At 39.9% G+C, this 24,551-nt stretch overlaps 3 protein-coding genes across 4 annotated transcripts in view; 2 read left to right on the top strand and 1 right to left on the bottom strand.

The window, feature by feature from the left end:
- The window catches only part of xkr6a (XK, Kell blood group complex subunit-related family, member 6a), a 10,125-nt gene extending 1,662 nt beyond the window's left edge, over positions 1-8,463 (top strand). Inside the window, exons 2-4 of the mRNA XM_008428423.2 lie at positions 1,642-1,838; positions 2,307-2,724; positions 3,682-8,463. Coding sequence (XP_008426645.1) covers positions 1,642-1,838; positions 2,307-2,724; positions 3,682-4,186 — 1,120 coding nt within the window. The 3' untranslated portion in view covers positions 4,187-8,463. The remainder of the gene's footprint in view (positions 1-1,641; positions 1,839-2,306; positions 2,725-3,681) is intronic.
- Positions 8,464-11,376: 2,913 nt separating this feature from the next.
- enpp4 (ectonucleotide pyrophosphatase/phosphodiesterase 4) lies at positions 11,377-17,420 on the bottom strand. Its single transcript, XM_008428451.2, has 8 exons — positions 17,266-17,420; positions 15,546-15,780; positions 15,111-15,398; positions 14,916-15,020; positions 14,131-14,329; positions 13,876-14,049; positions 13,189-13,458; positions 11,377-13,102 (listed from the first exon to the last, which is right to left on the bottom strand). The coding sequence occupies exons 2-8, from the start codon at positions 15,777-15,779 to the stop codon at positions 13,005-13,007; spliced, it is 1,368 nt and encodes a 455-aa protein (XP_008426673.1). The 5' UTR covers position 15,780; positions 17,266-17,420; the 3' UTR covers positions 11,377-13,004.
- A 699-nt stretch (positions 17,421-18,119) lies between these two features.
- Positions 18,120-24,045, top strand: clic5a (chloride intracellular channel 5a). Of its 2 annotated transcripts, none has more exons than XM_017310974.1 (6): positions 18,120-19,026; positions 22,415-22,524; positions 22,896-23,021; positions 23,092-23,198; positions 23,573-23,754; positions 23,831-24,045. In XM_017310974.1, exons 1-6 carry the CDS (start codon positions 18,232-18,234, stop codon positions 23,993-23,995), a joined length of 1,485 nt encoding a protein of 494 aa, XP_017166463.1. In that variant the 5' UTR covers positions 18,120-18,231; the 3' UTR covers positions 23,996-24,045. The 2 variants fall into 2 exon arrangements, with proteins under 2 accessions (XP_017166463.1, XP_008426662.1); XM_008428440.2 differs by lacking the exon at positions 18,120-19,026 and adding an exon at positions 20,822-21,087.
- Positions 24,046-24,551: the final 506 nt, after the last annotated feature.

Genomic DNA, 24,551 nt, shown 5'->3' with positions numbered 1-24,551 from the left:
GGTAGGTAGGTAGGTAGGTAGGTAGGTAGGTAGGTAGGTAGGTAGGTAGGTAGGTAGGTAGGTAGGTAGGTAGGTAGGTAGGTAGGTAGGTAGGAAGGAAGGAAGGAAGGAAGTGGAATGGCCTGATTGAGACAGATTGCTTTAGAGATGGAGAGGGGAGTGAAAATGGGGGGAGGGTAAAGAAACAGAGATCAAGAGGAGGAAGGGAAAAGGGAGAGTGGTGGGGGTAGGGTGGAGGATCTACTCGGATAATTTAGAAGCACATCCTCTCATGTCAGAGCTAATCGAATTCGCCTGCCAGTCAGTATTCACCTGAGAATTACAGAGAAGACTTCCTGTTTTCCCTCATATCCTTGTTATTTAGTCAAGGACATAAAGCACTTGAACACAGTCGCAGTTGGAAGTTCACTCTTTCTCCCATAAAACACTAATAATTAATGTATGGAAACTTCGGAGCAGAACTGTATCCATGGGTCACATTAGAGCGAAAACAATCATTGTTGCTCTAAATTGCTTCAGAGCTCTTGTAAGTTTGTGTGTGTTGTTGAGAGTGTGGATGCTGCATTATTTATGTCATATAAAGCTTCTACTGTGCATTTAAAGCCGCAGAGGGGTAATAGCCGTACTTACAATAACATGTATATTGCAGAAATGCGCTACAGTACTATGCCTGGGTGATATGGCTTAAAAATAAAAAATGACCTTTTTACTAGATCCAATTTTCCATTTTGATCTATTTTTTTCTCAACTTCTTTTCTGAAAAAGAAACTACAAATGACAGGAAATCATTTTAAAAAGTGGCCTTTTTGAAAGTGGCCTTTCAAAAAGGCCACTTTCCTAGTGCTGTGCTTCTATGACACAGCACTAGGAATGCAAGCATAAAATTAGCAAAATAAAAACAGTTTTACCAGAAGAACATCTTAAAATTAATAGAAAAATGTTTATTGAGAATTAAACTTCAATAGAGTTATCAAGATGTACATATATTTTTGATCAGTCATTTTGGAGTCCTGTTGCTGATCTCTGCTTCATTCTTCTAACATCGAGACTTTATTCTCATATCACTTTACCTGATTTCTCGTAATTATACGACTTTATTTCTGGAATTTTAAAAAAAATCTTAGAATATTTGTGGAGTTGACCTGAAAGTCCAAATAAATAGAAGTTGCTTGTCAAACAAGATGGCGGTCTGGGCGCGCTGACTTCACTCTGAACTATAGAAACTCAAGAAGGGAATTGGTGGGGGGGGGGGGGAAATCCCGATTTACAAAAGTTGCATCTTCAAAAACCAAAAATTCGATTAATTGATCAAATCGATAAATCGCCCAGTGCTATTTTGGTTGCGCTTGTGAGTAATACCGACCAGAAATCAAGTTAGCATGTATCGACCAGCGGATTTTAATTTATACTGAACCCATTTTTCTTTTGTCACTCCACTATTTGTAGTAGCTCATTCAATCATGAGTCATCTGCTAATTAGGTTCCCGATTAGTCAATTGTTTTGTCTAGAAAGATGTCAGAAAATAGTGAAGCTGCTCACCCTGATCGCCCACAGATGGTACAATCCTGGTTCTGACTCATGCGACCGGCCCCTGCCCTTTCCTCCCAGTAGACCTGACTGGTTTCCGATGTCGCCCGCAGGTACATCCGAACCCTCTACCTGGGGGTGATGTCGCGGCGCCAGAAGGAGCACCAGCGGCAGTGGTACTGGGCCATGATGTTCGAGTACGCCGATGTCAACATGCTGCGTTTGCTGGAGACGTTCCTGGAGTCTGCGCCGCAGCTGGTGCTGCAGCTCTGCATCATGATCCAGGAGAACCGAGCCGAGACCCTGCAGTGTAGGTGGAGCAAACAATCCGTGGCGTTAACTGCGTGTTTTGTTCACAACAAAGCGCTTGTTAGCCAACAGCTGCACAGGCAGTAATTAGCCATTTGCACACATTCCGCGCAGTAACGTGTGGCTGCAGATGGTGCGGGAGTGTTTGTTCAGGTATTTTGGTGAAGAAAGTGCCATCTTTCCTCCTCTTCCTTAATCATCCAGGATGTGTATCATCCAGGCGGCCACCCACTGGGATTATTCATCCCTATCACTCTTTGGGTTGGTTTTTTTTTGGGACGCTTTTCACTTTAATGCAAATACGTGACTATTACACAGGGGGGCGGATAAACACGTCGTCTGGAACAATCATAATAACTTCATCTCGTTGTGTCACATCTCTTAAATAATATGTCCAACGGTATTAACGCCTCCTGAAACTCCGAGGATGTGCTTGTCTCTGTTCCATAACCCTCCTCTCTCTCCTCAGGCGTCTCCTCCCTTGCCTCCCTCCTCTCCCTGGCCTGGGTTCTGGCCTCCTACCACAAGCTGCTGCGCGACTCCCGGGACGACCAGCGCAGCATGAGCTACCGCGGCGCGTTGCTCCACCTCTGCTGGCGCCTCTTCACCATCTCCTCTCGCGTCCTCTCGCTCGCCCTCTTCGCCTCCCTCTTCCACATCTACTTCGGCATCTTCGTGGTGTTGCACTGGTGCGCCATGGCCTTCTGGGTGGTTCACGGCGGCACCGACTTCTGCATGTCGAAGTGGGAGGAGGTGCTCTTCAACATGGTGGTTGGCATTGTCTACATCTTCTGTTGGTTCAACGTGAAAGAGGGACGAACGCGGTACCGGATGATTGCGTACTACACAGTGGTGTTGGCCGAGAATACCATCCTGACGGGCCTGTGGTGAGCTAAGGATGAAATCTCCACTGCTTATATAAAATCATGAAGAGTTTTGGTTACAATTTGTACTCGATATTATATCCTGTTCGACTTTCTTTAACTGAATTAAAGTTTACAGTTAACTGTTCAAAAATGCTTGGATGAATCCAAGTTAGGCTCTCAGCTCGAAGAGCTTTGTGGCAAGAGAGGCCCACTTTAATTGGCTGATTTTCAAAAGCAATCAGGAATACTTATTATTTAGTAAGATGTCAAATATTAAATCCATAGGATCAGGTTGCAATAATGATAACAGCTTTCAGATAATAAAAAATATTCGGTGCACTTTTTTTTAAGTAAACTTGCCAAGTCCTTAAAATTTTAAATTTTAGCCTATTTAAACTCTTTGGTGGCAGCTCCCATTAAAGCAGTGGTAGCTAGAGTCAGGTGTCACCAAAGTTGTGGCGGATGTATGTATATACATATGTTTGTTTGCTTTTTTTAATTGATGTCTTTTTTTGTGAACTTATTCATATTCAATATTAATATTCAATATTCTGCCACAAAAGCCAGAAGCTGACACTACTAAGCTGTGGCAGCTTCCGGCAACCGTGGCTGCATATTGACAATGAGAATACTGTTAAATTTGATTTGACAGATTTAGCGACAGACATCAAGCTCAAACTGTGGCAGCAGCAGCTTCTGATTGCAGCCGCAGCAGCTGCCACCGGAAGTACTACTACAGCTGCCACTTACACAATTTGAGCTTCTGTCTCTCACTAAATCTGTCAAATCAAATTTAACAGTATTCTCATTCTTAATATAGAAATCTAAAAATATTAGACATTTGGTGTGTGTTAAGATTCGAGCCTTGATGGTTTGAAGGCCATAGGCAGCAGCTCAGCTGCTCATGCCTTGGGCCGGCTTTGAGTGTAAGCTTAGTACTTACATGCCGTTTGAACCCGCGTCTCTTCTCTGCTGCAGGTATGCCTATCGAGATCCGGCGCTGACCGACTCATACGCCGTCCCCGCCCTCTGCAGCGTCTACCTGACGTTCGCCGGGGGCGTTCTCGTCATGTTCCTGTACTACGGCTTTCTACACCCGGCCACCACCCACCTCCAGCCGAGCCCAGCCTCCTCTTGCTGCGCCCAGCTGCTCTGGGGTCTGCCGCTTCCCCCGTCGGCCCCGCCCACTGCCCCGCCCACCCCGGCACACATGGCCAAGTCGCAGACGGAGGAGGACGTGGCCGAGTCGTGCCTTCCCGTCTTCCAGGTGAGGTCCACCCCCCCGACCTCCAAGTCCGAAGGCCCGCTGATAAAAATTGACATGCCCAGGAAGCGCTACCCGGCCTGGGACGCTCACTACGTAGACAGGCGCCTGCGGAGGACTATAAACATCCTGCAGTACATAACGCCAGCCGCCGTGGGCATCCGCTACCGCGACGGGCCGCTACTGTACGAACTGCTGCAGTACGAGTCTTCACTCTGACACACACACACACATACAGAGGAACACCTGAGCACATACAGCACTAGAAAATCTACATGTGGATGTTCAAACTTATAGAGAAGACAAAGGAAAAAAAGTCATGAGCAAAAGGTCTCACTTGATATAAGCACATGCACACTGAAGCAATCTCACTTTTAAGCACACACACACCTGCACACACTTCTTGTAAGTCCTGTGGCCGTGACTCAGCAAGCTGCTTCAGTCCATCTTCTTCTTTCTCACTTTTTTCTCTCTTGACTTGGCCTCGTTTTTATGAACCTCCCTTCCGTTCTCTGCCATGTAGATGGGAAAAAAACATTTAAAAAGAGAAACAAGCGCATTTCTACAGCAGCGCAATCATCACGCATTGAGTGACACAAAAGAGCGAAAAAATTGTCACTTAAAAAAAAAATGGGATCGTCAATATGTGGTTAGTCTAGTCAAAGGGTTGTGTAAATAATTTCTTTGTACAGAGCAGATATTTTTAATGTAATGTCACTTTGTGGCTGGACAAAGAGCTTAAGGGCAGTTTGGGGGCGATGAAGGTTACCAGGGAAGTGCAAAAGAGACAGACAACAGTATTAACGTCACAAACTTGAAAACAAATGTCTCATCTTACGTTTTAGCTATTCAGCGTTTATCAGATCATCAAGAACCAGAACAATAAAAACATAATATAAGCTTAGTTTGGTTCAGAATTACCAGTCATGGTTTGCCTGAATACATTCAAACAATGGCAACATAACAATATAATTTAGAGAAAAACATACTAAATAACTAGTTTTGTTTTGTTGTTTTAGTTTTTTGTTCTGTATAAATGGGATTACATGTCCACTCTTAAACCCATAGCTATTCACAGCCTTTGTAACTACAGAAGCTACACCCACTTTTCTGACTAGCTAGTCAGAGATATTTACAAAATTGAGAAACTACGATCAAAATATTCATTAATAATTCAACAGATTGATATAAAACAACAAACGTAATACCATTTTAATTCAAAAAAGATTAACTAAGACCTGCTTTATTCCTGTCAGGAACATTAGAAATTTGTTCTTTTGCCTTCATCACTGTCTTCATTAGCTTTGTTGTGGTAATTTAAGATATATTTTCGGAATACAGCAAATAAACCTAAATATTTTGGACTAAACGATACTGCCTGTATATTATGTAAAGAAAGTAATTATATACACATCAGCTCCACTATATTTAATGCTAGTCACAGAAGTCCCTGCCGTTGGCTTAGTCAGGAAAGAAGCATAAAAACAGAGAAACAGATATGAGGCAGCATAATATGCTGTGCATGTGTTACCTAACCGTTTTCCACATTTCCTTACAAAGGTTGTGGGAGGCTTTAATACTTAGACTGTCAAAAACTGCTAATACTTAGTAAATCGGTTCATGTCAGTGTTGGACTACAGCAAAAATCCCAGATCTGGAATTTACAACAGAGGGCAAAAAACACGACTAATTATTTCTGATCGCAGCATTTGTGTGTGATGTCTTATTCACGCCGGCCGTTCCTACGCTAACAGAAGCTGATATGAAACAGTTGTGGACCTGAGTCGTCACGACCCCCCCTGGATGACTTGTCTCCTCGTGCATCATGTCCAGCATCGACTCCTCCAAAAGCCACCCACGGCTGAGCTGTGATGTGTGGCTCATTATTTATTTATTTTTGGTTTGTTTATCCCTGGTATACAAGCTGTTACATTGGCAGGCGACAGCAAATGGTGCCGATGCATCAATCACGGCCCTGTCTGCAGGAACGGTGGCGAAATGACACGCTGTCGGAGGGGGGGTCACACTCGCACCATGGGGTATAGGGTAAAAAAAAACATGTTTTCACCTTGCACTTGCATATCAGCAGGAGAGCAGGTGAAACACAAATACATGCTTATTTTTTACATTTGCATTCCAAAAATAAATTAAAAGAAATATAACATTTTGACTTAAAAAGTTGGTATTTAGCCATATATTTTAGCTTTATTCTAAATTATCCTATAATTATTCATGTGTTAATTTGTTCCCGTGTATATAGACTTGAAAAAAAGCTGTTACTTCATTAAATCATTCATGCTGGTGCAGAATTTAGAAATAGAAACAATGATAAGTGCTTAGTCACTGAGGCTATCTGTTAGCAAACCGGTTTCTGATTGGGGAACAACAAAACATTACGGTTAGATTTCATTACTAGACTCAAGTTAAGATTTCAACACAACAAAAGTGGCAATTGGGACTTCTATTCAGCTAATGCTGCACATACAATACACCGACATGTCAGACATTTTGACAAAGGCTAATGAACAGTTTGAGCAAAAAGTAGTTGGAAACACTAGCTTAGCATAAACCCCTGAAATAATTAAATATCCACATGGGTAAATATTATGAAATGTGTCGAGATATTTGATGAAGAGACAACTAGGACTCAAATTAATGAAAAATTAGCTTAGCAGAACTTAGTTAGCCTGTCTCCGAGTAAGCTAATTAGTCAGAGCCTGACTGAGTGACATCAAATACGTCCACGTTTTTTTTGTGAGAATATTTGAACTCATGCTAAAGAATAATTGGAAATTTCCACCAAAAATTGGGTTAAAAAATTTGCATTAGCCTGTATCTGACTAAGCTAAATAATTAGTCATGTTTTCAAATATGTCCACATATGTTGTGAGGCAAATATTTGGTCTCAAGCTAAAGTAGAAAAATAATTTTAAAAACTGCTCCTGTATGTGAACATTAGAACACAATACAGGAATGACAATCTTCTGGTTTAATTGTATTTATTTTTCTTGGGTATGATGGAAAGGTTGCCTTCACTGACTGTACAAAATATTCATATACAGTCTATAGTTGCCTCTCATTTGCACCAAATATTTCTGACCAATATCACAAATGAGACAGGATGATTATCCTTATGTAAATGTCTCCATCCCAAGATTTAGATTTATTCTAGTTACTATGAAATTAGCATTTTTAGAAATATGCAGATATTCATGGCAAAGCGGAAAAAAACACGCAAAACTATTGATTTAGGCTTGGATAATGCAACTTTTATTATTTTTTTCCCTGGTGCTAGCCCGATTAACAAAACAGACGCATCATTTGCTACAATCCGGTGAAGAGATTCAGTCTTTCCAGATGTGCAACAGAAGCAGCTTTGTTGCTGTTCATATGGTGCAAATGCTCTCTAACTACAGAGTCAATTGGCTGCTAATCCCTTTTCATATGGTGCAAACATGAAACACACATGTACTTACGGTGCAATAAGGGCAGATTGTCTCCTGGAATTAAATGGTGCAACTTGAGTACTGCCTTCAGTTCTCGGCCAAGGCTGTGCCAAAGGCTCCTTCTAAGTGGACAACTGCTCTTCCTGTCTTGCAGAAGCTATGCAAGTCTCCAAAGCAAGGAGGTGTGCTTAGTGTACACACACACACGCACACGCACACACACACACACACACACACACACACACACACACACACACACACACACACACACTCACAATTGCATAAACACAGGGTTTTCCTCTGCAGTAGGGAGATATGAACACAGCCACATTGTGAAAAGTAGGGTAACAACATGGGATGTACCTCAGTGCTCTAACACACACATATACACCTACAATGTTGAATATTCCTTCACCCCTTTATAATTTGGGAACAATATTCTTATGGTGCTATTGAGTAAACCAGAAAGATTTTTGTATAGTTGTGGTGGCAGTCGAGAATTTAGCCAAATATGTTTAGAAAACCTTAATGTTTTACATTCTGACTGAAATGTGTAAATCTAAGGAGTGTATGTGAAAACTGCAGCACCTTGCGTATGTGATTAAAAAAAAAAAGCTACAATGCCTTATCCGCTCCATTGATGATATCTGGCTCATGGCGGGGTGGTGCTCCTTTCTGATACACTCTGATGTGGATGTGGAAAACAGCACACTGTGTCCGCATTGCAAACCGACTACGTGCCATTTTCAGAACACGGTCAGCCATTTTTCTGTCAGTTTCACAAACCGTGCTTGTGAATTTCTTGCATGAATGTTGTAGATTTGAGGACCCGACTGCACACGCAACACGTTAACCAAGAGACTACGAAATCATTTTGAGCTCCTAAGCATCCAACCCATTGGCTTATCCTCCATCGTGCCCCTCCAGCCAATCAGATTTCAGGTCTAACAGCAGCCAAATCAGGTGTAAAACAACCAAATAGTAGTTTCTTTTATACATGGAAGCCTTCATCGGATCTCGACTGCATTTCATAAAAACAAAAAATCTATACTGAAACTGCAGTCAAGTTTCGATGCTACAAGTGAAACATTTTCTTCTTCATCTACAAAAACCACAGCCTTAGCTAGACCCACTTTGTAAGATATTTGAATCCAGCCTGTGCTTTGTCACTTCTTGTATGGCTATTTATCGACCGCTATGCAAAGTTACAAAAAGCAGGATGGCTCTGGGCTTAGAGAACCTTTAAGAAACCACCACATCACTGTTGGTTCAGTGTTATTTTACCTTTAATTTGTTTTACCTCAGATGGATGATAGCATTTAATATGTTAGTGTTATTCCGTAATCAGTAAAAAACAAGAATAACTATTGCTTTAACAGTAAAGAGGTGTCAGGTTCTCCTCACAGTTTCACTCACTACTTCTACATTTTGGTTTTCTATGTTGTAATAAGTCATGAGCTGAAGCCCATCTGATATGGTATTTACCTGTTTTTGACAGAGTGAGATATGTAAATCTTATAACTGAATAAAGGAGCACAAGGTTTCCCCCAGAAAACTTGATAATTCTGTTTTATTGAAAGATTGGAAAATTAACACCTGAACACCAACTATAAAGTCTTTAAAAATGCAAACATTTTAAAAAGACTTAAATAAGCAATGCTAAGCCTGGTGGGGGCAGAAGTAAAGCCTGGTGACCCGCCAGGCTTATAATACAATGGGGGAAATCCTGGAGCATTTGCCATAATGATGCATCCCCAAGTTTTGAATCTGTTTCCATGGCAATTTTATGAATTTGTTGTTTGTTTTTTTCAAGATTGATTTGTTGGGAGGCAGAAAAACTGCAATGTAACTTTTAAACGGTGAGAGATGAATGCTTCCTCCTGACTGAGGAATGTCTGTCATGTTATGAAAATGTAACCATAAAGCATTTCTTCTTTTGGTTAAACACAGAAAATGTTCTGCTATCAGGGTCTATGATTTTTACTTTGTCTTAATTTCCGCAGCCAAAGTTTTTATGTTTGATCCGTAGCTGTGAAGGTGTCATTATTCATTATGGATTTTTAGAGGCTAAGCTGACCTGAGTCCAGCAGACACTGAAACCTTTTACTTTTTTAAACAAACTCTCAGAATCAATCATAGTGTGAAAAAGATTTCAAATGTTTGACTCAGGTTTGGTACTACCAATACAGAGCAGGGTCAAACTAAATGTTCACTTGGATGTATCTATAAGACCTTAAGCTTTTAATTTTGTCAGGGTCATGCTTTTTTAATGTTATAGAAATTTGATGTGCAAAAGTAGCATTTATTTTCTCGTGGTTGGCATTTGGATTGTAAATAACTACTTCTAGCTCTCCTCAGTTGTATCAATGTTCCATTAGTTTGCGTAAATGGTTCTTTCAAGTGTAACTGATGGTAAATGTTCTTAAAGAATATACAGAATGTAAGGTCAAAGTAGGAAAAAAATACAGTTTAACAAGTGGTTTCGTAGGAACCTGTGCCATCTGTGTCGTCTCACACTGATATTAGAACTGTAGGTGAATAAAAGTTATGGCCAGACAGCCATAGCCATGGTTTGAAAGCAAGTTTTCCAAGTCAGGGCAAACATTTGTTTGGAATATTAGCATAAAATCATTAACATGTGTAAAAACATGCTAACTAAATAACCAAATTGTATCTGGACGTTGTGAAATATGTCCACATATTTGTGGGGAGAGTATCTGAACTCAAGCTAATGAACAATTAAACCCTGAGGGAACATTTGGTGCAAACATTAGCTTAGCATGTTAGCTTCTCTCTGTCCAGGGTGTTTCAATATAACTTGGCTGAATGTTATAAAATATGTCCACATATATTTGTTATCAAATATGTGCACATATTTGGAGAGAATAGTTAGACTCAAGCTAATAAACAATTTGATTCTTAAACAAAAATCACTTTTTTGTTTAAGTGATTTTAAGTTTTGTGCTAAACTTTAGCTTAGCACAAAACTGCTAGCCTGATTCCAAATAGCAACGTAGCCTATTAGCAAATTTGATAAGAAAATTTGGACTAAACAATTCTACATTTGAGAAAAAAATATTGTTTGACACGTTAGCTTAATATAAAACCATCAGAATATCTGTAGATTAATCCATTTTGATGCAATAATCAACAGTTTGGCACTGGAAAAAGTAGCTTAGCATTTACTTAGCTGCCTGATTCGGCTAAATAAATGGTTGAATGTTACCAAATATGTGGACATATTCAGTGAGATTATTTTTAACTCTGCTAATAAATAGTTCAACACTTGGAAAATATTAATGTGAGAGTGGGCTGGCTGGCCTCTTCTGAATTCAGTGTAAAAAAGATGGCTACCGTCATCGAATGTGTTCAAACTGCTCCTGCGTCAGCACATCAGAACACCATTCAGGAATATTCCAATTTATTTCTCTTTTCCTTTTCTTTGGTAGGTTGGAAGGATTGCATCCATGGACTGTACAGTTTATGGTTGCCTTTAATTTACACCAAATATTTCTGACCAATCACAAATGAGACGGGAGAGAGGACAGATTATGGCGTCTCTGGTTTTAGTTTGTCTGTTCTGTGTCCACTATGGTGTTGCGGCATTCTGGGGAAGAGTTGACAAATATTTTTTTTGATGGCTCCAGGAAGCCAACATTAGGAAATGTGTTATTTTTGTTACAATACCTCCTGAAAATAAAAGTCTATTTATCTGTGACGAGACAAAGATTTACAGTGATACAAATGACTACATAGAGATGATTTTAAACGAGATAAAATATATGTACAGCTGATTTGAACACAATACAGAGATCTATTGTCAGTATTGAGTTTGATTTTATATATTTGCCATTTTATTACGTTGTAATGTTGTGACTGCAATGGAGAAAAAAAATACAAAGGGATATAAATTAATTTTTCCAAACGTGTGTTGCACTTTTTTCAATAAACACAACACAAAGATTCTAGTAATAAATCACATTTATTTAATACAAAAAATCTCTTTACAGGCCGGTATAATACCAAAATATTTTCCTTTCTAAAAGCAATAACAAATTTTGTGCAAAGGTGAAGCTGTCATAACATACCAGATTGTCAAAAAGTCACTTTTGAAATGTATTCAATCAAAAATGAATATTTGGAATTTTTATGGTAAAATTTAATTATTGACAGCCCTAGTAAATATGTACAAAAAGTCAGAAAATAAATAAAAAAATTCTGTTGCATAATCTCACATTGAATTCTTGGAAAAAAAAACAGAACAATAAAACTAGCTTTGACCAAACACTGCTGTAAAACTGCCAAATGAAACTCTTAGAAACTGAGGCACTTTTATAATCTTTGGGGTTTTTTTTAATAGTCTTATTACTTCCTATATCTCTGGGAAATAATATTGAAGTTTTGTAGTGTCCCCATTTTTCTTTTCCTCTCTTCAAAATAGTAAAGACAAGAAAACATGCCAATCAAATATTGGAGAAAATAAATTAATCAGAATAATAAGGTTTAAAATAATGAGAAGTATTTTAAGGTTTTGTACTCATCTTTTCCAGGGGTGTCAATAATTAAGGAGAGGGATTTAAAAATAAATGTAACAAAATATTCTAAGAATGACCAAAACATCAACTCATTTATGCATTTCTTCTGTTTCAGTAACCAGATATCCTCTTACAAGTACATTGATGAAGAAAAAACATTTATACAACTACATATATGATTGAGGATCCACGCAATTCGTACAGCATGAAAAAAAAGTGTGAGATATTCAATATATTGGTTTCTGAAACATAATCCAAAATCAGGAATGCACAAGAGAAAACTCATCTTCTATTTCTTTCACTTTCAAAGACTTATTCATCCATACATTATGCAATTTTGAAATTACATTAATGATTCGAGCACAATGATTGCCTACTATCTTCGTAGGGTTTCCAGTAGATATGTTTGATCTGAAAATAAGAACATCTACACATTTTTTGAGCTTTCAGCAGCAACGATTCAGTTTTTGATCCCTGCAAAACAGTCCGCTGCCCCTTATTAAGGGAACCAGACCTCATCAAGTTTTAACCAAAAATCAGAAAGGAAGCCAATGACAAAATCTTCTTTGGTATTTATATGACTAACTTGCCAAGAAGCCCACCCTGATGCCATTTTGATTTCAGCAAGGAAGTCCATTAGTAGTCGTACATCTCTTAACTTTTAGTGCAATTGCTTTTAAAATAAAATAAAAAACTAATGGAAAAAATATATATTTTTAACTGACAAGCTTTAAGGTGATAAATAGGGTTAAGAATAAGCCACTGGCTCCCTCTGCTGGCAAAAAATAGAACCCACATGCCCAAATCCATGGCGCTCACATTGAAAGTAACCTGAAAAACCTGATAAATGTCAATGAAGTACATCTGGGTCTGTCTTTTATCACATTATCCAAATCAAACAAACAGTATCCACTGTAACAGCAGTTCTAACTCCACTTCATACCGAGTGAAGCAAACCTGAGGGATTTCTCCTTGTATGTGATGAAGTGAAACAACATGGGAGGAGAAAACAAAACAAGGTGCACTAAGAGAAGCACAAGTAGATCACTCAGTGGTTCATGGGATCAAAGGTTCGTCATCGTCACAAAGAAAGTCCAACCTCTGGAAGGGCCTGGGGTCTGAGCTACGACGAGTGCCCATGCACCTGAAAAGAACTGCACAGAAGCAAGTCTGGTTAGCTTTTCATCAGACTTAATCTGTGCCAAAAATCCTTCCAGGATCCCAGATCATTCAGACTTACCAGTGATGACAGTGAGCAGCAGCAAGACGCCCACCACCAGACCGATCACCAAAGCCATGTCCCAGCAGGTCTCGCCGGCAAGAAGACACCGAGCCCTGGTCAAAGAGCCGTTGTTGGGCTGCGCCGGCACCGACAGAAGCCGGCACATGAGCGGGTAAACATCCACGCTCTCTAAACTCTTCAACCGGAGACCTTGATGGAAGCCGGGACCCGTTGCTGCCAGGAAGGGGTGCATGCTGGGCAGCGAGTTGTCGTACCCATGATCACCCACTGCAGGAGGGGAGTACCAACAATCACATCTGGGTAAGTTAACATCCAGTCATCACTGGCCGAAGACTAGAATCCTAATGTTAGGCTGACTTATCCATTGGTAAAGCAGTTTGGATGCGTGTTATGAAGCACTGTCCCTTTTCAACACACAAATGGCCTCCGTCTAGGAGTTAAGTTTCTTCAGTAAAACACTTTATTTGAAGCAGTAAGACTGACATTGCATGAACATGAACATTTACTGAAAGACACTTCATGACAACATTCATGAAGACTCCTTCAGGTTCATGGCAGTGTTAAGTCAGTCTTATGCACACCCCTTCAAATAAAGTGTTGTCGTTTCTTCTAACTGTGTGGAACGCACCAGCAAGCTTGTTGACAGTTGCTACAGTGTTTCTAGCTTTGAAAGCCATCACTTACATCTTGGTAGCTTGTTTCCCCGCTTCACTATGGTCCAGCCTTCATCAGCGATTAGTAGGATTGGCTGGATGCGTACATTGTTCCGATAGTGAAGCCTATCCGGTATGGATTTCTTCATGTACGCTGTCATGTGAGGATGGCACTTACTCAGCAAGCTGAAGACACTCTCTGAGTCTGTGAAGGAAAACAGGCAGAGGGAGGCTGTAGAAGAGGGAGATCACCGAACCCGACACTGTGTCATGTCAGCCTGGGTACCGTTTTTGGGGATGAGAGCGGCAACTGGCGTCAGGTCCACCAGAGTGTAGTTGTCAGGGTGGAGGCAGTCGTCCAACCGTATGAGACGATCGGCGGAGCACTGCGCCATGCCATGGTCGCTGGTCACTATGAGGTTGATGCGACCCCAGAGGCCGCTCTTCTTCAGCTCAGACATCAGCAGGCCGATGTTGTCGTCAACCTGGTGGAAGAAAGTTCCAGATTAGCTAAAGAACATTATTATTTCCGCTAAGATTTTTACTTTATACCTACATATTAGGCATAAACATCATTCGTTTGGAGGCTTCCAATGATTTAGTTGACACAATTATGCAAACAAACTCAAATATATACGTACAACCCCACTAATATGTGGATAAATGTTCTTTGGCACAAGAACACAAGCTTCTGGCATAATTCTGGGTGGACATTTTACCTCTGGAAAGAGTTCACTTTAAATTAAATGAGACTCAATCAAGGCATTTTTAAATTTGCTCTCTGTCTTGTTGGAACACCTCAATGTGACCAAGTTCCCACCATCCAAACACCTGAATCATCAGACTGACGAGGATGTTGAGAAGAGCTGGACTTTTGGAGAAAGGGTTTATCATCAGTTATTAAGTTTTGCAACCAATGATATTAGTGCATTTGATAAATAATTCTGACGTTTGAGCCTGCATATATGATTTTTGAAGAGTGTAGGTTAGCTTCCGATTGGATCGTTAAGATTCTGATGAAACAGTAACAGTGCAGGTGCCAAATACTAAAGCTTTAGGAAATGACTGCACCTCCTTTAGTACTTTAGTCATTGCTGTGGTGTTTTCAGGACCGAACGCATGACCCGACCGGTCCGGCTCCTCCCAGTAAAGAGTCGCGAACATCACTCCTGGCTCCTGATGAAAGAGGAAGAACGTAGGAATGTCACACGACTGCAACTGACCCCTCGAGACTTCTCAGTTACACATTAAGGAGACCGTCTTCACCTTCCCGTCTCCTAATATCCAGTCTGTCACGTTCCCCAGGCGCTGCTGGAACGTCACTGCTGGGTTGTATGGGAAGAAGTGCGTAGCCGTCCGATTGGTCACGTCGGAGCCGGGCCACATGGCGGACGCCGTCTTGTAGCCAGAGTCCTTCGCCGTGAGCCACAGGGGCTGAGCCGCGCTCCACCACATGGGGTCACTGTCGTTCTGGAGGGTGAAGCGCTTGTGGCTGATGGGGTCATACATGCTACTGGCCAGGATCCCGTGAGACTCTGCATACAGCCCGGTCACCTGGACAGGTAATTCATCCTTATTTTGACACCAAAGATGCTGATATTGTCAGATTTTGTTGCATTACAGCTGATTACAAAGATGGTATGAAAACTGTGAAAAAAGTACTTTGGATGCATTTGTGTACACATTCTGAAACTTGCTTACCAGGCTGTAGTGATTGGGAAATGTTTTGGTGATGAAGACATTGGTGAGTTGGTCCACCAGGACCCCCTGGCTGTACAGGAGCTTCAGATTAGGCATGGGGAACCTGTCCAGGTAGTCGGCACGGAAGCCATCAAACGACACCAGCAGCAGCGGCAGAGTCTGCTGGGTTGTGTCGTTTTCAGCGGCCAAAGCACTGACGCACCACAGGACGCCCAACAGCATTCTGGGAAACATCCTGAAACCAAGGAGACAAAAGAAACGGTGAAAAATTTAGGTAGGGGTGTAACAATTTCACATCCCCAAAAACCTTTTTTTTTTCAGACTTTTATTTTTGACACCTGAAATGAAACAAATAACCACAAACCTGACTGAGACTGAAGAGTAAAATGGACAACTAGTTCTTCAAAACAATAAAATGCCTTTCTACTACTCAAAATATCATCAAAAGTAGTCAGGCGTTTAGGGAAAATGTCACACAAATGAAAAGCAGAGCAGCACTAGCAAAGAGAAAACAGAGAAAACAAGTTGTTGAATTCTTTGTAAAATGCTGGGTCAAAAAGTAAACTAAAAATTACCAACCAGAGCCGACTATTTCTATCGCAAGCTAAACCCAATGAAAGGTGCAAGAAACTGAAACTCAACCCAAAAATGTCCCCGATAAAACAAAACGCCACTTCCTCTTCCTACAACAGACAGACCCTTTTGACAGCAACATTTTTTATTTCTTGATCAGTCAGGATCGCTTAAATTGGTGCAAATTTGAAGAAAATAGGATTAAGTAAAAGAACAGTTATGAACCACCTGAAAAGCAGCCAGAAAGTGCTGCTTCCTCACGCCGTGCTCATTTGGTTTGATTGAATCACTTTGCTGCCAAATTGCTTTTGATACTGTAGTCTGACATTTTAGGCTTAAAACAACACATTTGCAGGAATTCCAACTATATTTGATGGACGGAGAAAATAAAGCTGTCACACAGCAAAATTTGTTTCTAAAATCTGGAGGATTGGTGATGCTGTGGGATTTTTGAAGCATACTTCTGGTATGAGCTAAATAGACGGACTTTCTGCATAATTTTAAGCTTTCCTTAAGGCACTAGTGACCTTATTTTGGTGCTGACCAACACAAAGTCCAGGAACAAGCCATCCTCATGGTGACAAATGGCGATATAGGGGATTGCTTTTCTCCAGAGAAGCTGACCTGAGTGGATGGGAAGATGGGAGGAAATAAATCCAGAGTAAAACTGGAAAGTAATGAGCCACACCTTGCAGAAGTATATCCCTAAACATTCAGCTAGAGCTATGTAGTTCAGAACAAAACATTTATTTGCTGGAATGGCCCAATCAAAGTCGGATTGCCATTGGAAAATTGGAAATGGAAAATAATTGACAAATTTAATCTCTATTGAAGAGCTGGAGCTCCTCTGCAAGTGTTGCTTTGCTGTTATGTCATACATTTGCAAGGCACTTAACAAATGGACAGGAAACGTGAATAACCACAACCAGGAAGTCGTTGCTCAAACTGTACTACACCAAAACGCGACCCACTGTAATAAGCATTCTGAAGGAATTAGTGAAATACTATCACAATTAAAACAATGTCACATTAACACACTAAACACAATTTTACTTTGACTACAAGCTGCACTTCAACCAATAGCTTTAAAGCTGATTAACGTGTTTACTTCGTCGGTTAAGGCTAACAGTCAGTAATGTTATTTTACCTGTTTTTAAGCTTGCAGGTAGTCCCCCTCCGGACTCTTAGTAACCTTGAACAACCCCGACACGGACTATTTTCGCACTGACATCCTCATTAGAACTCAAACAACACGAAGACTGACAGGCTGACTGACCAAAAGCCAGCGCTACTTTTACGAGTTTCCGGTCAAGAATTTCAAAATAAAATCTTATTGGGTATCACGCGTGTTGCAGAAAAGTAACTCCGACATTTTCTCTGCTTAAACTAAAACTAAAGCGGTACGGACTGTAGAAAATCGGCACGAAGCTGTACACATTCTGATAATATCACACATTTGTAGATTTTTAAAACATATTGGTTTTATTTTGTAGACGGAACAGACTTGACTTGAAGAAAGTTGACAGTTTACGCAGCCAAACAGCGTAGATTTCAACAACAGAGTAGTTTTTCTACGTTGTATGGAAAGAAAAATAATAATTAAAAAAGCTAAATTTGCACAATTTACTAATATTGTCTTTTTACTACTTTTATATTCATCTGCTTAGGAAAGCATCCCCACAGCAAGATGCTGTAATCACCATGTTTTAACAAGGGAATAGTGTTAGGAAGATGTGGACTCAAGGTTTTTTGCAGAGCTCCTTCGTCTACCAGCAGCTGCCTTTTTTAGCTTTTCCCACATGAGTTACGGATGCCTGCAGCTCTTCCAGAGTTACCTATGGCTTCGTGGCCCCTACAGAAACGACAATGGCAGGTCACGAAATATTACATATTTGGGATCTCTGTAGATTGATTGTCATACTATTTTGAAACAGTTTAATGTTAATGATACTCCTGATTATGTTAGGTAAGATAACGGCCCTCTTTCATTGGGATTGCCTTAAGCCATGCCTGTCCAAAGTCCTGGGTTGCTCTTCGATAAGATAGTCCCAAATGGGACAACAGCACCTCCGCTGTACCCTGACTCACAGACTGTTTGACTTGTTCAACCAGGATGGATCCCTCCAAAGAGAATATCTATGACAGACCAGAAAATGGAAGCAGTGATTCTGAGCCAGAGCACTCTTACCAGAATCAGTCATCAGGTATGTATGACTTGACCAACCCGGTCAACCTGCCAGAGCAAACCTATCAGAACCAATCGGATGGTACCTACGAGGTGGTCAATGAGGCAGCTTATGAAGAGCTTTCAAAAGTAGAACACTCCTACCAGATTCAGTCGGATGGTACATATGAAGAGGCCAATGTGGCAACTTATGAAGAGCTTTCAGAAGTAGAGTTGTCCTACCAGAATCAGTCTTCAGGTATCTATGAAATGCCTAATGAAGAACCCGCAGATCAGACTCCAGAGTACGAGAACACCAGAGCTGCTGAAGATGGAGCATCGACTCCAAAGTCTCCGTCCCCAGAGCAGCCTCCTGCAGAGGAGAGACGAGGCAGTTCATCTTCAGTCTCCTCATCCTCAACCTCATCCTCATCCTTGTCCTCATCCTCATTGCACGCCAAGACTGAAGACAAAGAGGAGATGCAGGATCACAAATCAAGTGAGATGGAAGAAGAGGAAGAAAAACAGAGCGAGGATGAGGAAATGGAGGCAAAGGAAGAGAGGGAGGTGGTGGAAGAGGAAAGCATCCCCAAGATGAACTCGGATGGGGGGTCTCCAGAGATGGAAGTGGAGAGGAAGAGGTCACTGGATAGATCTTCTTCGTCTTCTTCTTCATCGTCATCGGCCTCTGAGAAGGAGCTCGTGAATGAGGAAGATGAACCAAAAATCTTCCTTTTTGCAAGGGTAAGAAAGAAATTTTGATTGTATGCAAAGACACACAAATGTATAGGTTACTCAAGCAATCAGTCTGTTCTAGAGTTTTTAGAAGAAAAACATTAAGCAGAAGATTTACAAGGTCATAATTGCAAATTCCTCATATCTCTGTGTGCAAATATTCATTGAATGTGATAAGTCTATACCTGCCTGATTGAACCCTTTAATCATGGCGCCATCATGCAAAGTCATTGCTGTGTTTGTGTTGTGGAGAGGAGGCAGGCATTACTCTGTTTCTAAATATAAGTTAAGTTGAGCTGACAAGAATGTTCAGACTCAGAGGTCAAAGGGTTCCAGGGTGGTTCCTGCCACTCGGCCTTGAGAATACGAGTTATCTATCCGTCCAGCAACAACTGCATCGCACATGCAGAGGAAATTATTACATTATCTGCAAATTATGTAATAATTTGCTGATTAAAGTCCAGCTTCAGTGGAAAAGTGTTATACTTTGACATTAATTATGGCAAGATAGCTGACAGGACATAGTGGTTGAACCAACCACCAACCAACCATATATATATATATATATATATATATATATATATATATTCCACACTAAAAGATAATAAATATGGTATGTTTCATGCTGCCAGCTATACTATCAGAGCCTTAAAGTTCATTTCATTTATTTATTTATTTCGAACAGACATTAAAAACAGTCAAAAAAGAACAAGAAAACAAAATAGAATGAGACAAACTTAAATAAAATGTAAAACAAATTATTTTGCCCATGTGACATGCAATTTTATATTTTCTGTTCAAAAAGGAGCAGGTAGAAGATACATCTTATAATATCCTGCCCCTTTCATACTTGTCAATGTATTATCAATTAACTTTCAGAACATCAACAAGAGACAACTTGTTTYCATTTTTCATTATGTTTAACTATGTACAATTATTKTAAGTRCTATTTATATAATCATTTACATTATAAACTATTAAACATGTTATGTAGCATATTTTGAAATGAGTTCTGCTTTAATCAATTTTTTAAATTGGTTTACATTTGTAATTTTTTTAAACTCGTCATTCAATCCATTCCAGACATTTACTCCACACACTGATAAACAAAAACTCTTCCTGGTTGTTCTAATATGTTGTTTTTTAAAATATCCTTCACCTCTTAAATCATAACCACCCTCTCTGTCACCAAACATGTCCTGTATATTGTGTGGAAGTTTTTGATTTTGGACCTTAAACATGAATTGTGTAGTTTTAAATTTKACCAGGTCCCAGAATTTCAGTGTATTTGATTTGATAAATAACTCATTGTTAAAAATCATTGTTCAGTGGTGTTACTGATAAATCTATCATTAAAAAAAACAATCTCATAATTAACTGTGATAAAGGTGGTAAAAAAAACAACCTAAACTTGATTATTATTATTAGGGATGATTTCGCTTAATTTTGAAAACAACTGATTGCACTAGATGGATGATTTTATTTGCAAAAACCATGACGATACAAGAAAATATATGGCTGTAAACTGAGCTGGACTTGGATGCTTCAGTTGAAATGTTTCGGTTTCATCAAGCTGCTAGTCAACACCAAATAAGAAGATCCAGACAGCATATGATTCTCAGAAGGTGACTCTCGGTGATTCAGAGTCACACAGTTATGACTCAAAGCTGCAGAAGCGGGAAAAGTGGATCCCTCTTTCCTCTCCATGTCACTCTCCAGGCTTGTTTGCCAACGTGGGGTTATTTTTGCCTGACAGCGTCACGCCTTGCAGCTGAATCTCAGGGTACGAACTGCACCCCTACACACTGACCCGTCCCACCACACACTCTCTCTGCTCTTGTCACACTCCCTGGCATTCGTCCCCAGCTGATCCTCTCACAGAGCTGCCATGGGACAGAGCAGACCGCGCCGAATGGACCTGGATTAGAGTCTGCTGAAAACTGATCCTGCTAACGATTGCACAAGGGGAAAAAAAAAAAGTCAATTTTTTTGAACAGTGGCTTTTTCTTGACCATGACGGATACTGTAACCGAGGAGGAGAAGGACCCTGATATTGAATTATTTGTTAAGGTGGGCACTTTCTGTATAATTTTTTTTCTGCAGACAAAAAATCAAACAAAAAAAACACACCAAGAAATAGAAACCACATGCTACACTTCATAGCAACTAAAACAAGCTATCAGCAGTGTGTTTAGTGCAGCTCCTTTAAGAGCGTGCATGCCATGTTGCTGTTGTTGTTGGGTGCTGATTTTCCATGTGTTAACCTGACACCAACCTGCATTCGTGTATTGACAATCTTTTTCTTTCTCTGCCTCACTGAATTATTACTGGACTCTTTTCAGCATCGAGAGTAAAAACCTTTGAATGGCTTCAAAATATGACCCGGTTAATGTTAGGATGATTTAACTTTCTGTCTGTTGCACAGATAGCTTCTTTGTTTGTAAGTACAGATGATAAATGTGGAAGCATTTTCAACATCAGATCTGTTGGGGAATGTGTCTTTAAATATTCAAATATGGCTAAATATTTGCTCAATCATGTAGTTATCTGAAACTCTTGAAAATGTTCTTTTATTAATGTTAAACTCGTACTTTTTTTTTTAGCCTTTAGCAACTCTTTGTTGACTACTTTAAATGTTTTGCATAATAAAGTTGATTTTACACAAGCATATATTGTGTAACTGATTTTAATAGTGTATTATTTTTGCTAACCTGTTTAAAATGGAAGTTATATAAGCTAGGTCTCTGCTTCTTTACACAAAATAAACAATATTTAAGCATAGCAGAAGAAAACTTGGGGCATTTTCTTGGGCTTACACACATATAATGATGGGACAAAAACTGATTTCAGTGGCTAAAGTGCTTAGCATGGTGCTAGCATGTTAAAACCAGAGGTTCAAATGGGCAGTGAGGCGGTTAATGGAAGCTGTGTGGATTATTCATGCTGGACCTTGTATCTCATTACATTACAGTGTCCAGTTGCAGACACACAAACAATCCCAGCACATGTGAACTGAAGACACCTTTTACAAAATTTCCAACTTACAAGCAGTTTGCTGTTGAATGTGTAGCAAGACAGAAATTTCCGGGCAGGGCTTTGTTACGTCAGAGGTATCCAGACACTGCACCGTTCTTGAATTAACTGGACTAGATTTGAGGATTTTGAAGGGTGTCTCAAAATATTTGGTAACAAATAATGTCATAATTATACAAAATATCCCAGTGGTGCGATATGTTTTGGGCTGTGTAATCTATGCTTGACTGAGATTCATAAACAAATCTTAGCCTTTAAGAATCTGGTTAGTAACCTACATAACAAAAATATTCAGATTAAGTTGTTGTTCTCCTATTGTTTCGTATTAACATGTGTGTGTGTGTGTGCATGTGTGTGTTCGCAGGCTGGGAGTGACGGTGAGAGCATCGGAAACTGTCCTTTCTCCCAACGTCTCTTCATGATCCTTTGGCTGAAGGGAGTTGTCTTTAACGTCACTACCGTCGATTTAAAAAGGTGAACGCGTCGGTTTCTAAAGCGTATTTTTACATTAAATAGTGAGAAAACCATTTGCTAACATCTGGAGCTGCCAAGCGAAGCTCATGCACATCTGGAGAACCGAGAGGCGAATCAGTGACATAATTTCCTGCAATGAATTGCCAGTCACATCAGGGACTTTGATTCAAGACTTTTAATTAAATTAATTAATCATTAAATGTTAGAAAATAGGCTTAAATGTCTTCTGTTGCTTCCTTTACTGTCAAATCGATTAAACTCAGTATAGTGAAGTGGCAAGATTGAATTTATTTTCTGTTACAAATAAAAATCTGAAAGTGTGATGTGCGTTTTTGTCAAATGTCTCGACTAAATTGTTTATTTTTGATCAGGAAACCAGCTGATCTTCACAACCTCGCCCCAGGAACACATCCGCCATTCCTTACCTTCGAGGGGAACGTTCTCACAGATGTCAACAAGATAGAAGAGTACCTGGAGGAGATGCTGGGTCCACCCAAGTAGGCGTCACAAACTTAAACATTAAATGGGAACAAACAGCATCCTGACTGCTGAACATCTGCCGCTCAGGTATCCCAGGCTTGCAACAAAGAACCGTGAATCCAATGTCGCAGGAAACGACATCTTTGCCAGGTTCTCAGCTTATGTCAAGAACACAAGACCGGAGAAAAATCGCTGTGAGTACACCAGTTATGTTGAACCTAACAATTGTCATTAAGAATATGTAAAATCTTGACAGGAGTCCAAAAACACCCTTCTTAAAATTCAAGGTTTTTAAAAATAAAACTCAGAACATTTTTCACCTGGAGTGTGGCAAATAGTGACAGAAATGTAAAAAGTAAAAAAAAGTACACTCTTAAACAAAAACCTTTGTTGAATACCTTTATCTAGTCTTCTTTGCTAGCAGTTTGTTGACATCCCGTATAATGACTCGGACAGACAATTATGAATCATTCAGATAAATAGTAAAACAATTTTCTGTCACACTGAAGGTGGAAAAAAGTTTGGAAATCGTCTTACATTGTGTTACCGTTTGTTTTATGTGTTTAAGCCTTGGAAAAGAGTTTGAACAAATCCCTGGCGAAACTGGACGAGTATTTAATGAGGCCGATTCCTGACGAGGGTCAATCTGGACGGCACAGCGGCGAAGGCCCCTCCACCCGCAAATATCTGGACGGCGATGAGCTGACGCTTGCTGACTGCAACCTTCTACCCAAGCTCCATGTCGTTAAGGTAAGCTGCCTTCTCCGTTTATCTCCGTCCCCATCGTCTCCAAATCCTGCTTGCTTTAATTATTTGCCCTTGACAGGTGGTTGCAAAGAAATACAGAAACTATGACATCCCTTCTGAATTCAAAGGGGTGTGGCGTTACCTTGACAATGCCTACAAGCGAGACGAGTTCACCAACACATGTGCAGCAGATGTGGAGATCGAGCTAGCTTACCAGGCTGTGGCCAAGAGGCTGGAAAAATGAAGCAACGGCTAATAACTTCCGGTTATAGAGAACATTACATCTGCTCCTTACATGTGATTTAACATTTTCATGACTTATTTGTAAATATATCTCAATCTAGTAGTTCCTCTGAGTCAAAATGTGTATTAAAACAAGTACAAAAGAACTTAGCATATTCACAACAGATGAAGCCAATGATACTAGCGTCTAGGTTGCATCTAAATGCTAATAAGATAAACAAGATAACATAGCATTGGAAGCTAATTAATATTTATCAACAATACATGGATTTGTTGTGATTTTTCTTCAAAAATAAAGAATATGTGAACAGTTATTTTCAAACAGCAAACAGAACAGAAGTTAACATAATTAGCTATCTCGCTAAAGCTAACATGACATTAGCATTTAAGATGAGTGGATTGACAAGATTAAATATTATTCTTAAGCAATTTTGAAAAATCCCCCACATATTTTATTGCATTAACTTATTTATTATTTCATTTCCCTTTGGGATCAATAAAGTATTTTTTAATTTGAAATTGAAATATTTGCTAAATGCCAGAATAATTATATATAT

The sequence above is a fragment of the Poecilia reticulata genome, linkage group LG2 (assembly GCF_000633615.1).
Source record: "Poecilia reticulata strain Guanapo linkage group LG2, Guppy_female_1.0+MT, whole genome shotgun sequence".
NCBI lineage: Eukaryota > Metazoa > Chordata > Actinopteri > Cyprinodontiformes > Poeciliidae > Poecilia > Poecilia reticulata.
The sequence above is the reverse complement of the archived record's forward strand: the minus strand, read 5'-3'. Positions and strand labels throughout refer to the sequence as shown.

Excerpts from the sequence above, each read along its gene's own strand:
- enpp4 (XM_008428451.2), bottom strand. The coding sequence starts at position 15,779 with ATGTTTCCCAGAATGCTGTTGGGCGTCCTGTGGTGCGTCAGTGCTTTG. Across the intron at positions 15,021-15,110 it reads GGATATTAGGAGACGGGAAG|GAGCCAGGAGTGATGTTCGC; the intron begins GTGAAGACGGTC and ends CTCTTTCATCAG. Across the intron at positions 13,459-13,875 it reads GGGAAACAAGCTACCAAGAT|TGGGTGATCATGGGTACGAC; the intron begins GTAAGTGATGGC and ends CCCCTCCTGCAG.
- clic5a (XM_017310974.1), top strand. The coding sequence starts at position 18,232 with ATGGATCCCTCCAAAGAGAATATCTATGACAGACCAGAAAATGGAAGC. Across the intron at positions 19,027-22,414 it reads AAATCTTCCTTTTTGCAAGG|GCTGGGAGTGACGGTGAGAG; the intron begins GTAAGAAAGAAA and ends GTGTGTTCGCAG. Across the intron at positions 23,022-23,091 it reads GAGATGCTGGGTCCACCCAA|GTATCCCAGGCTTGCAACAA; the intron begins GTAGGCGTCACA and ends TCTGCCGCTCAG.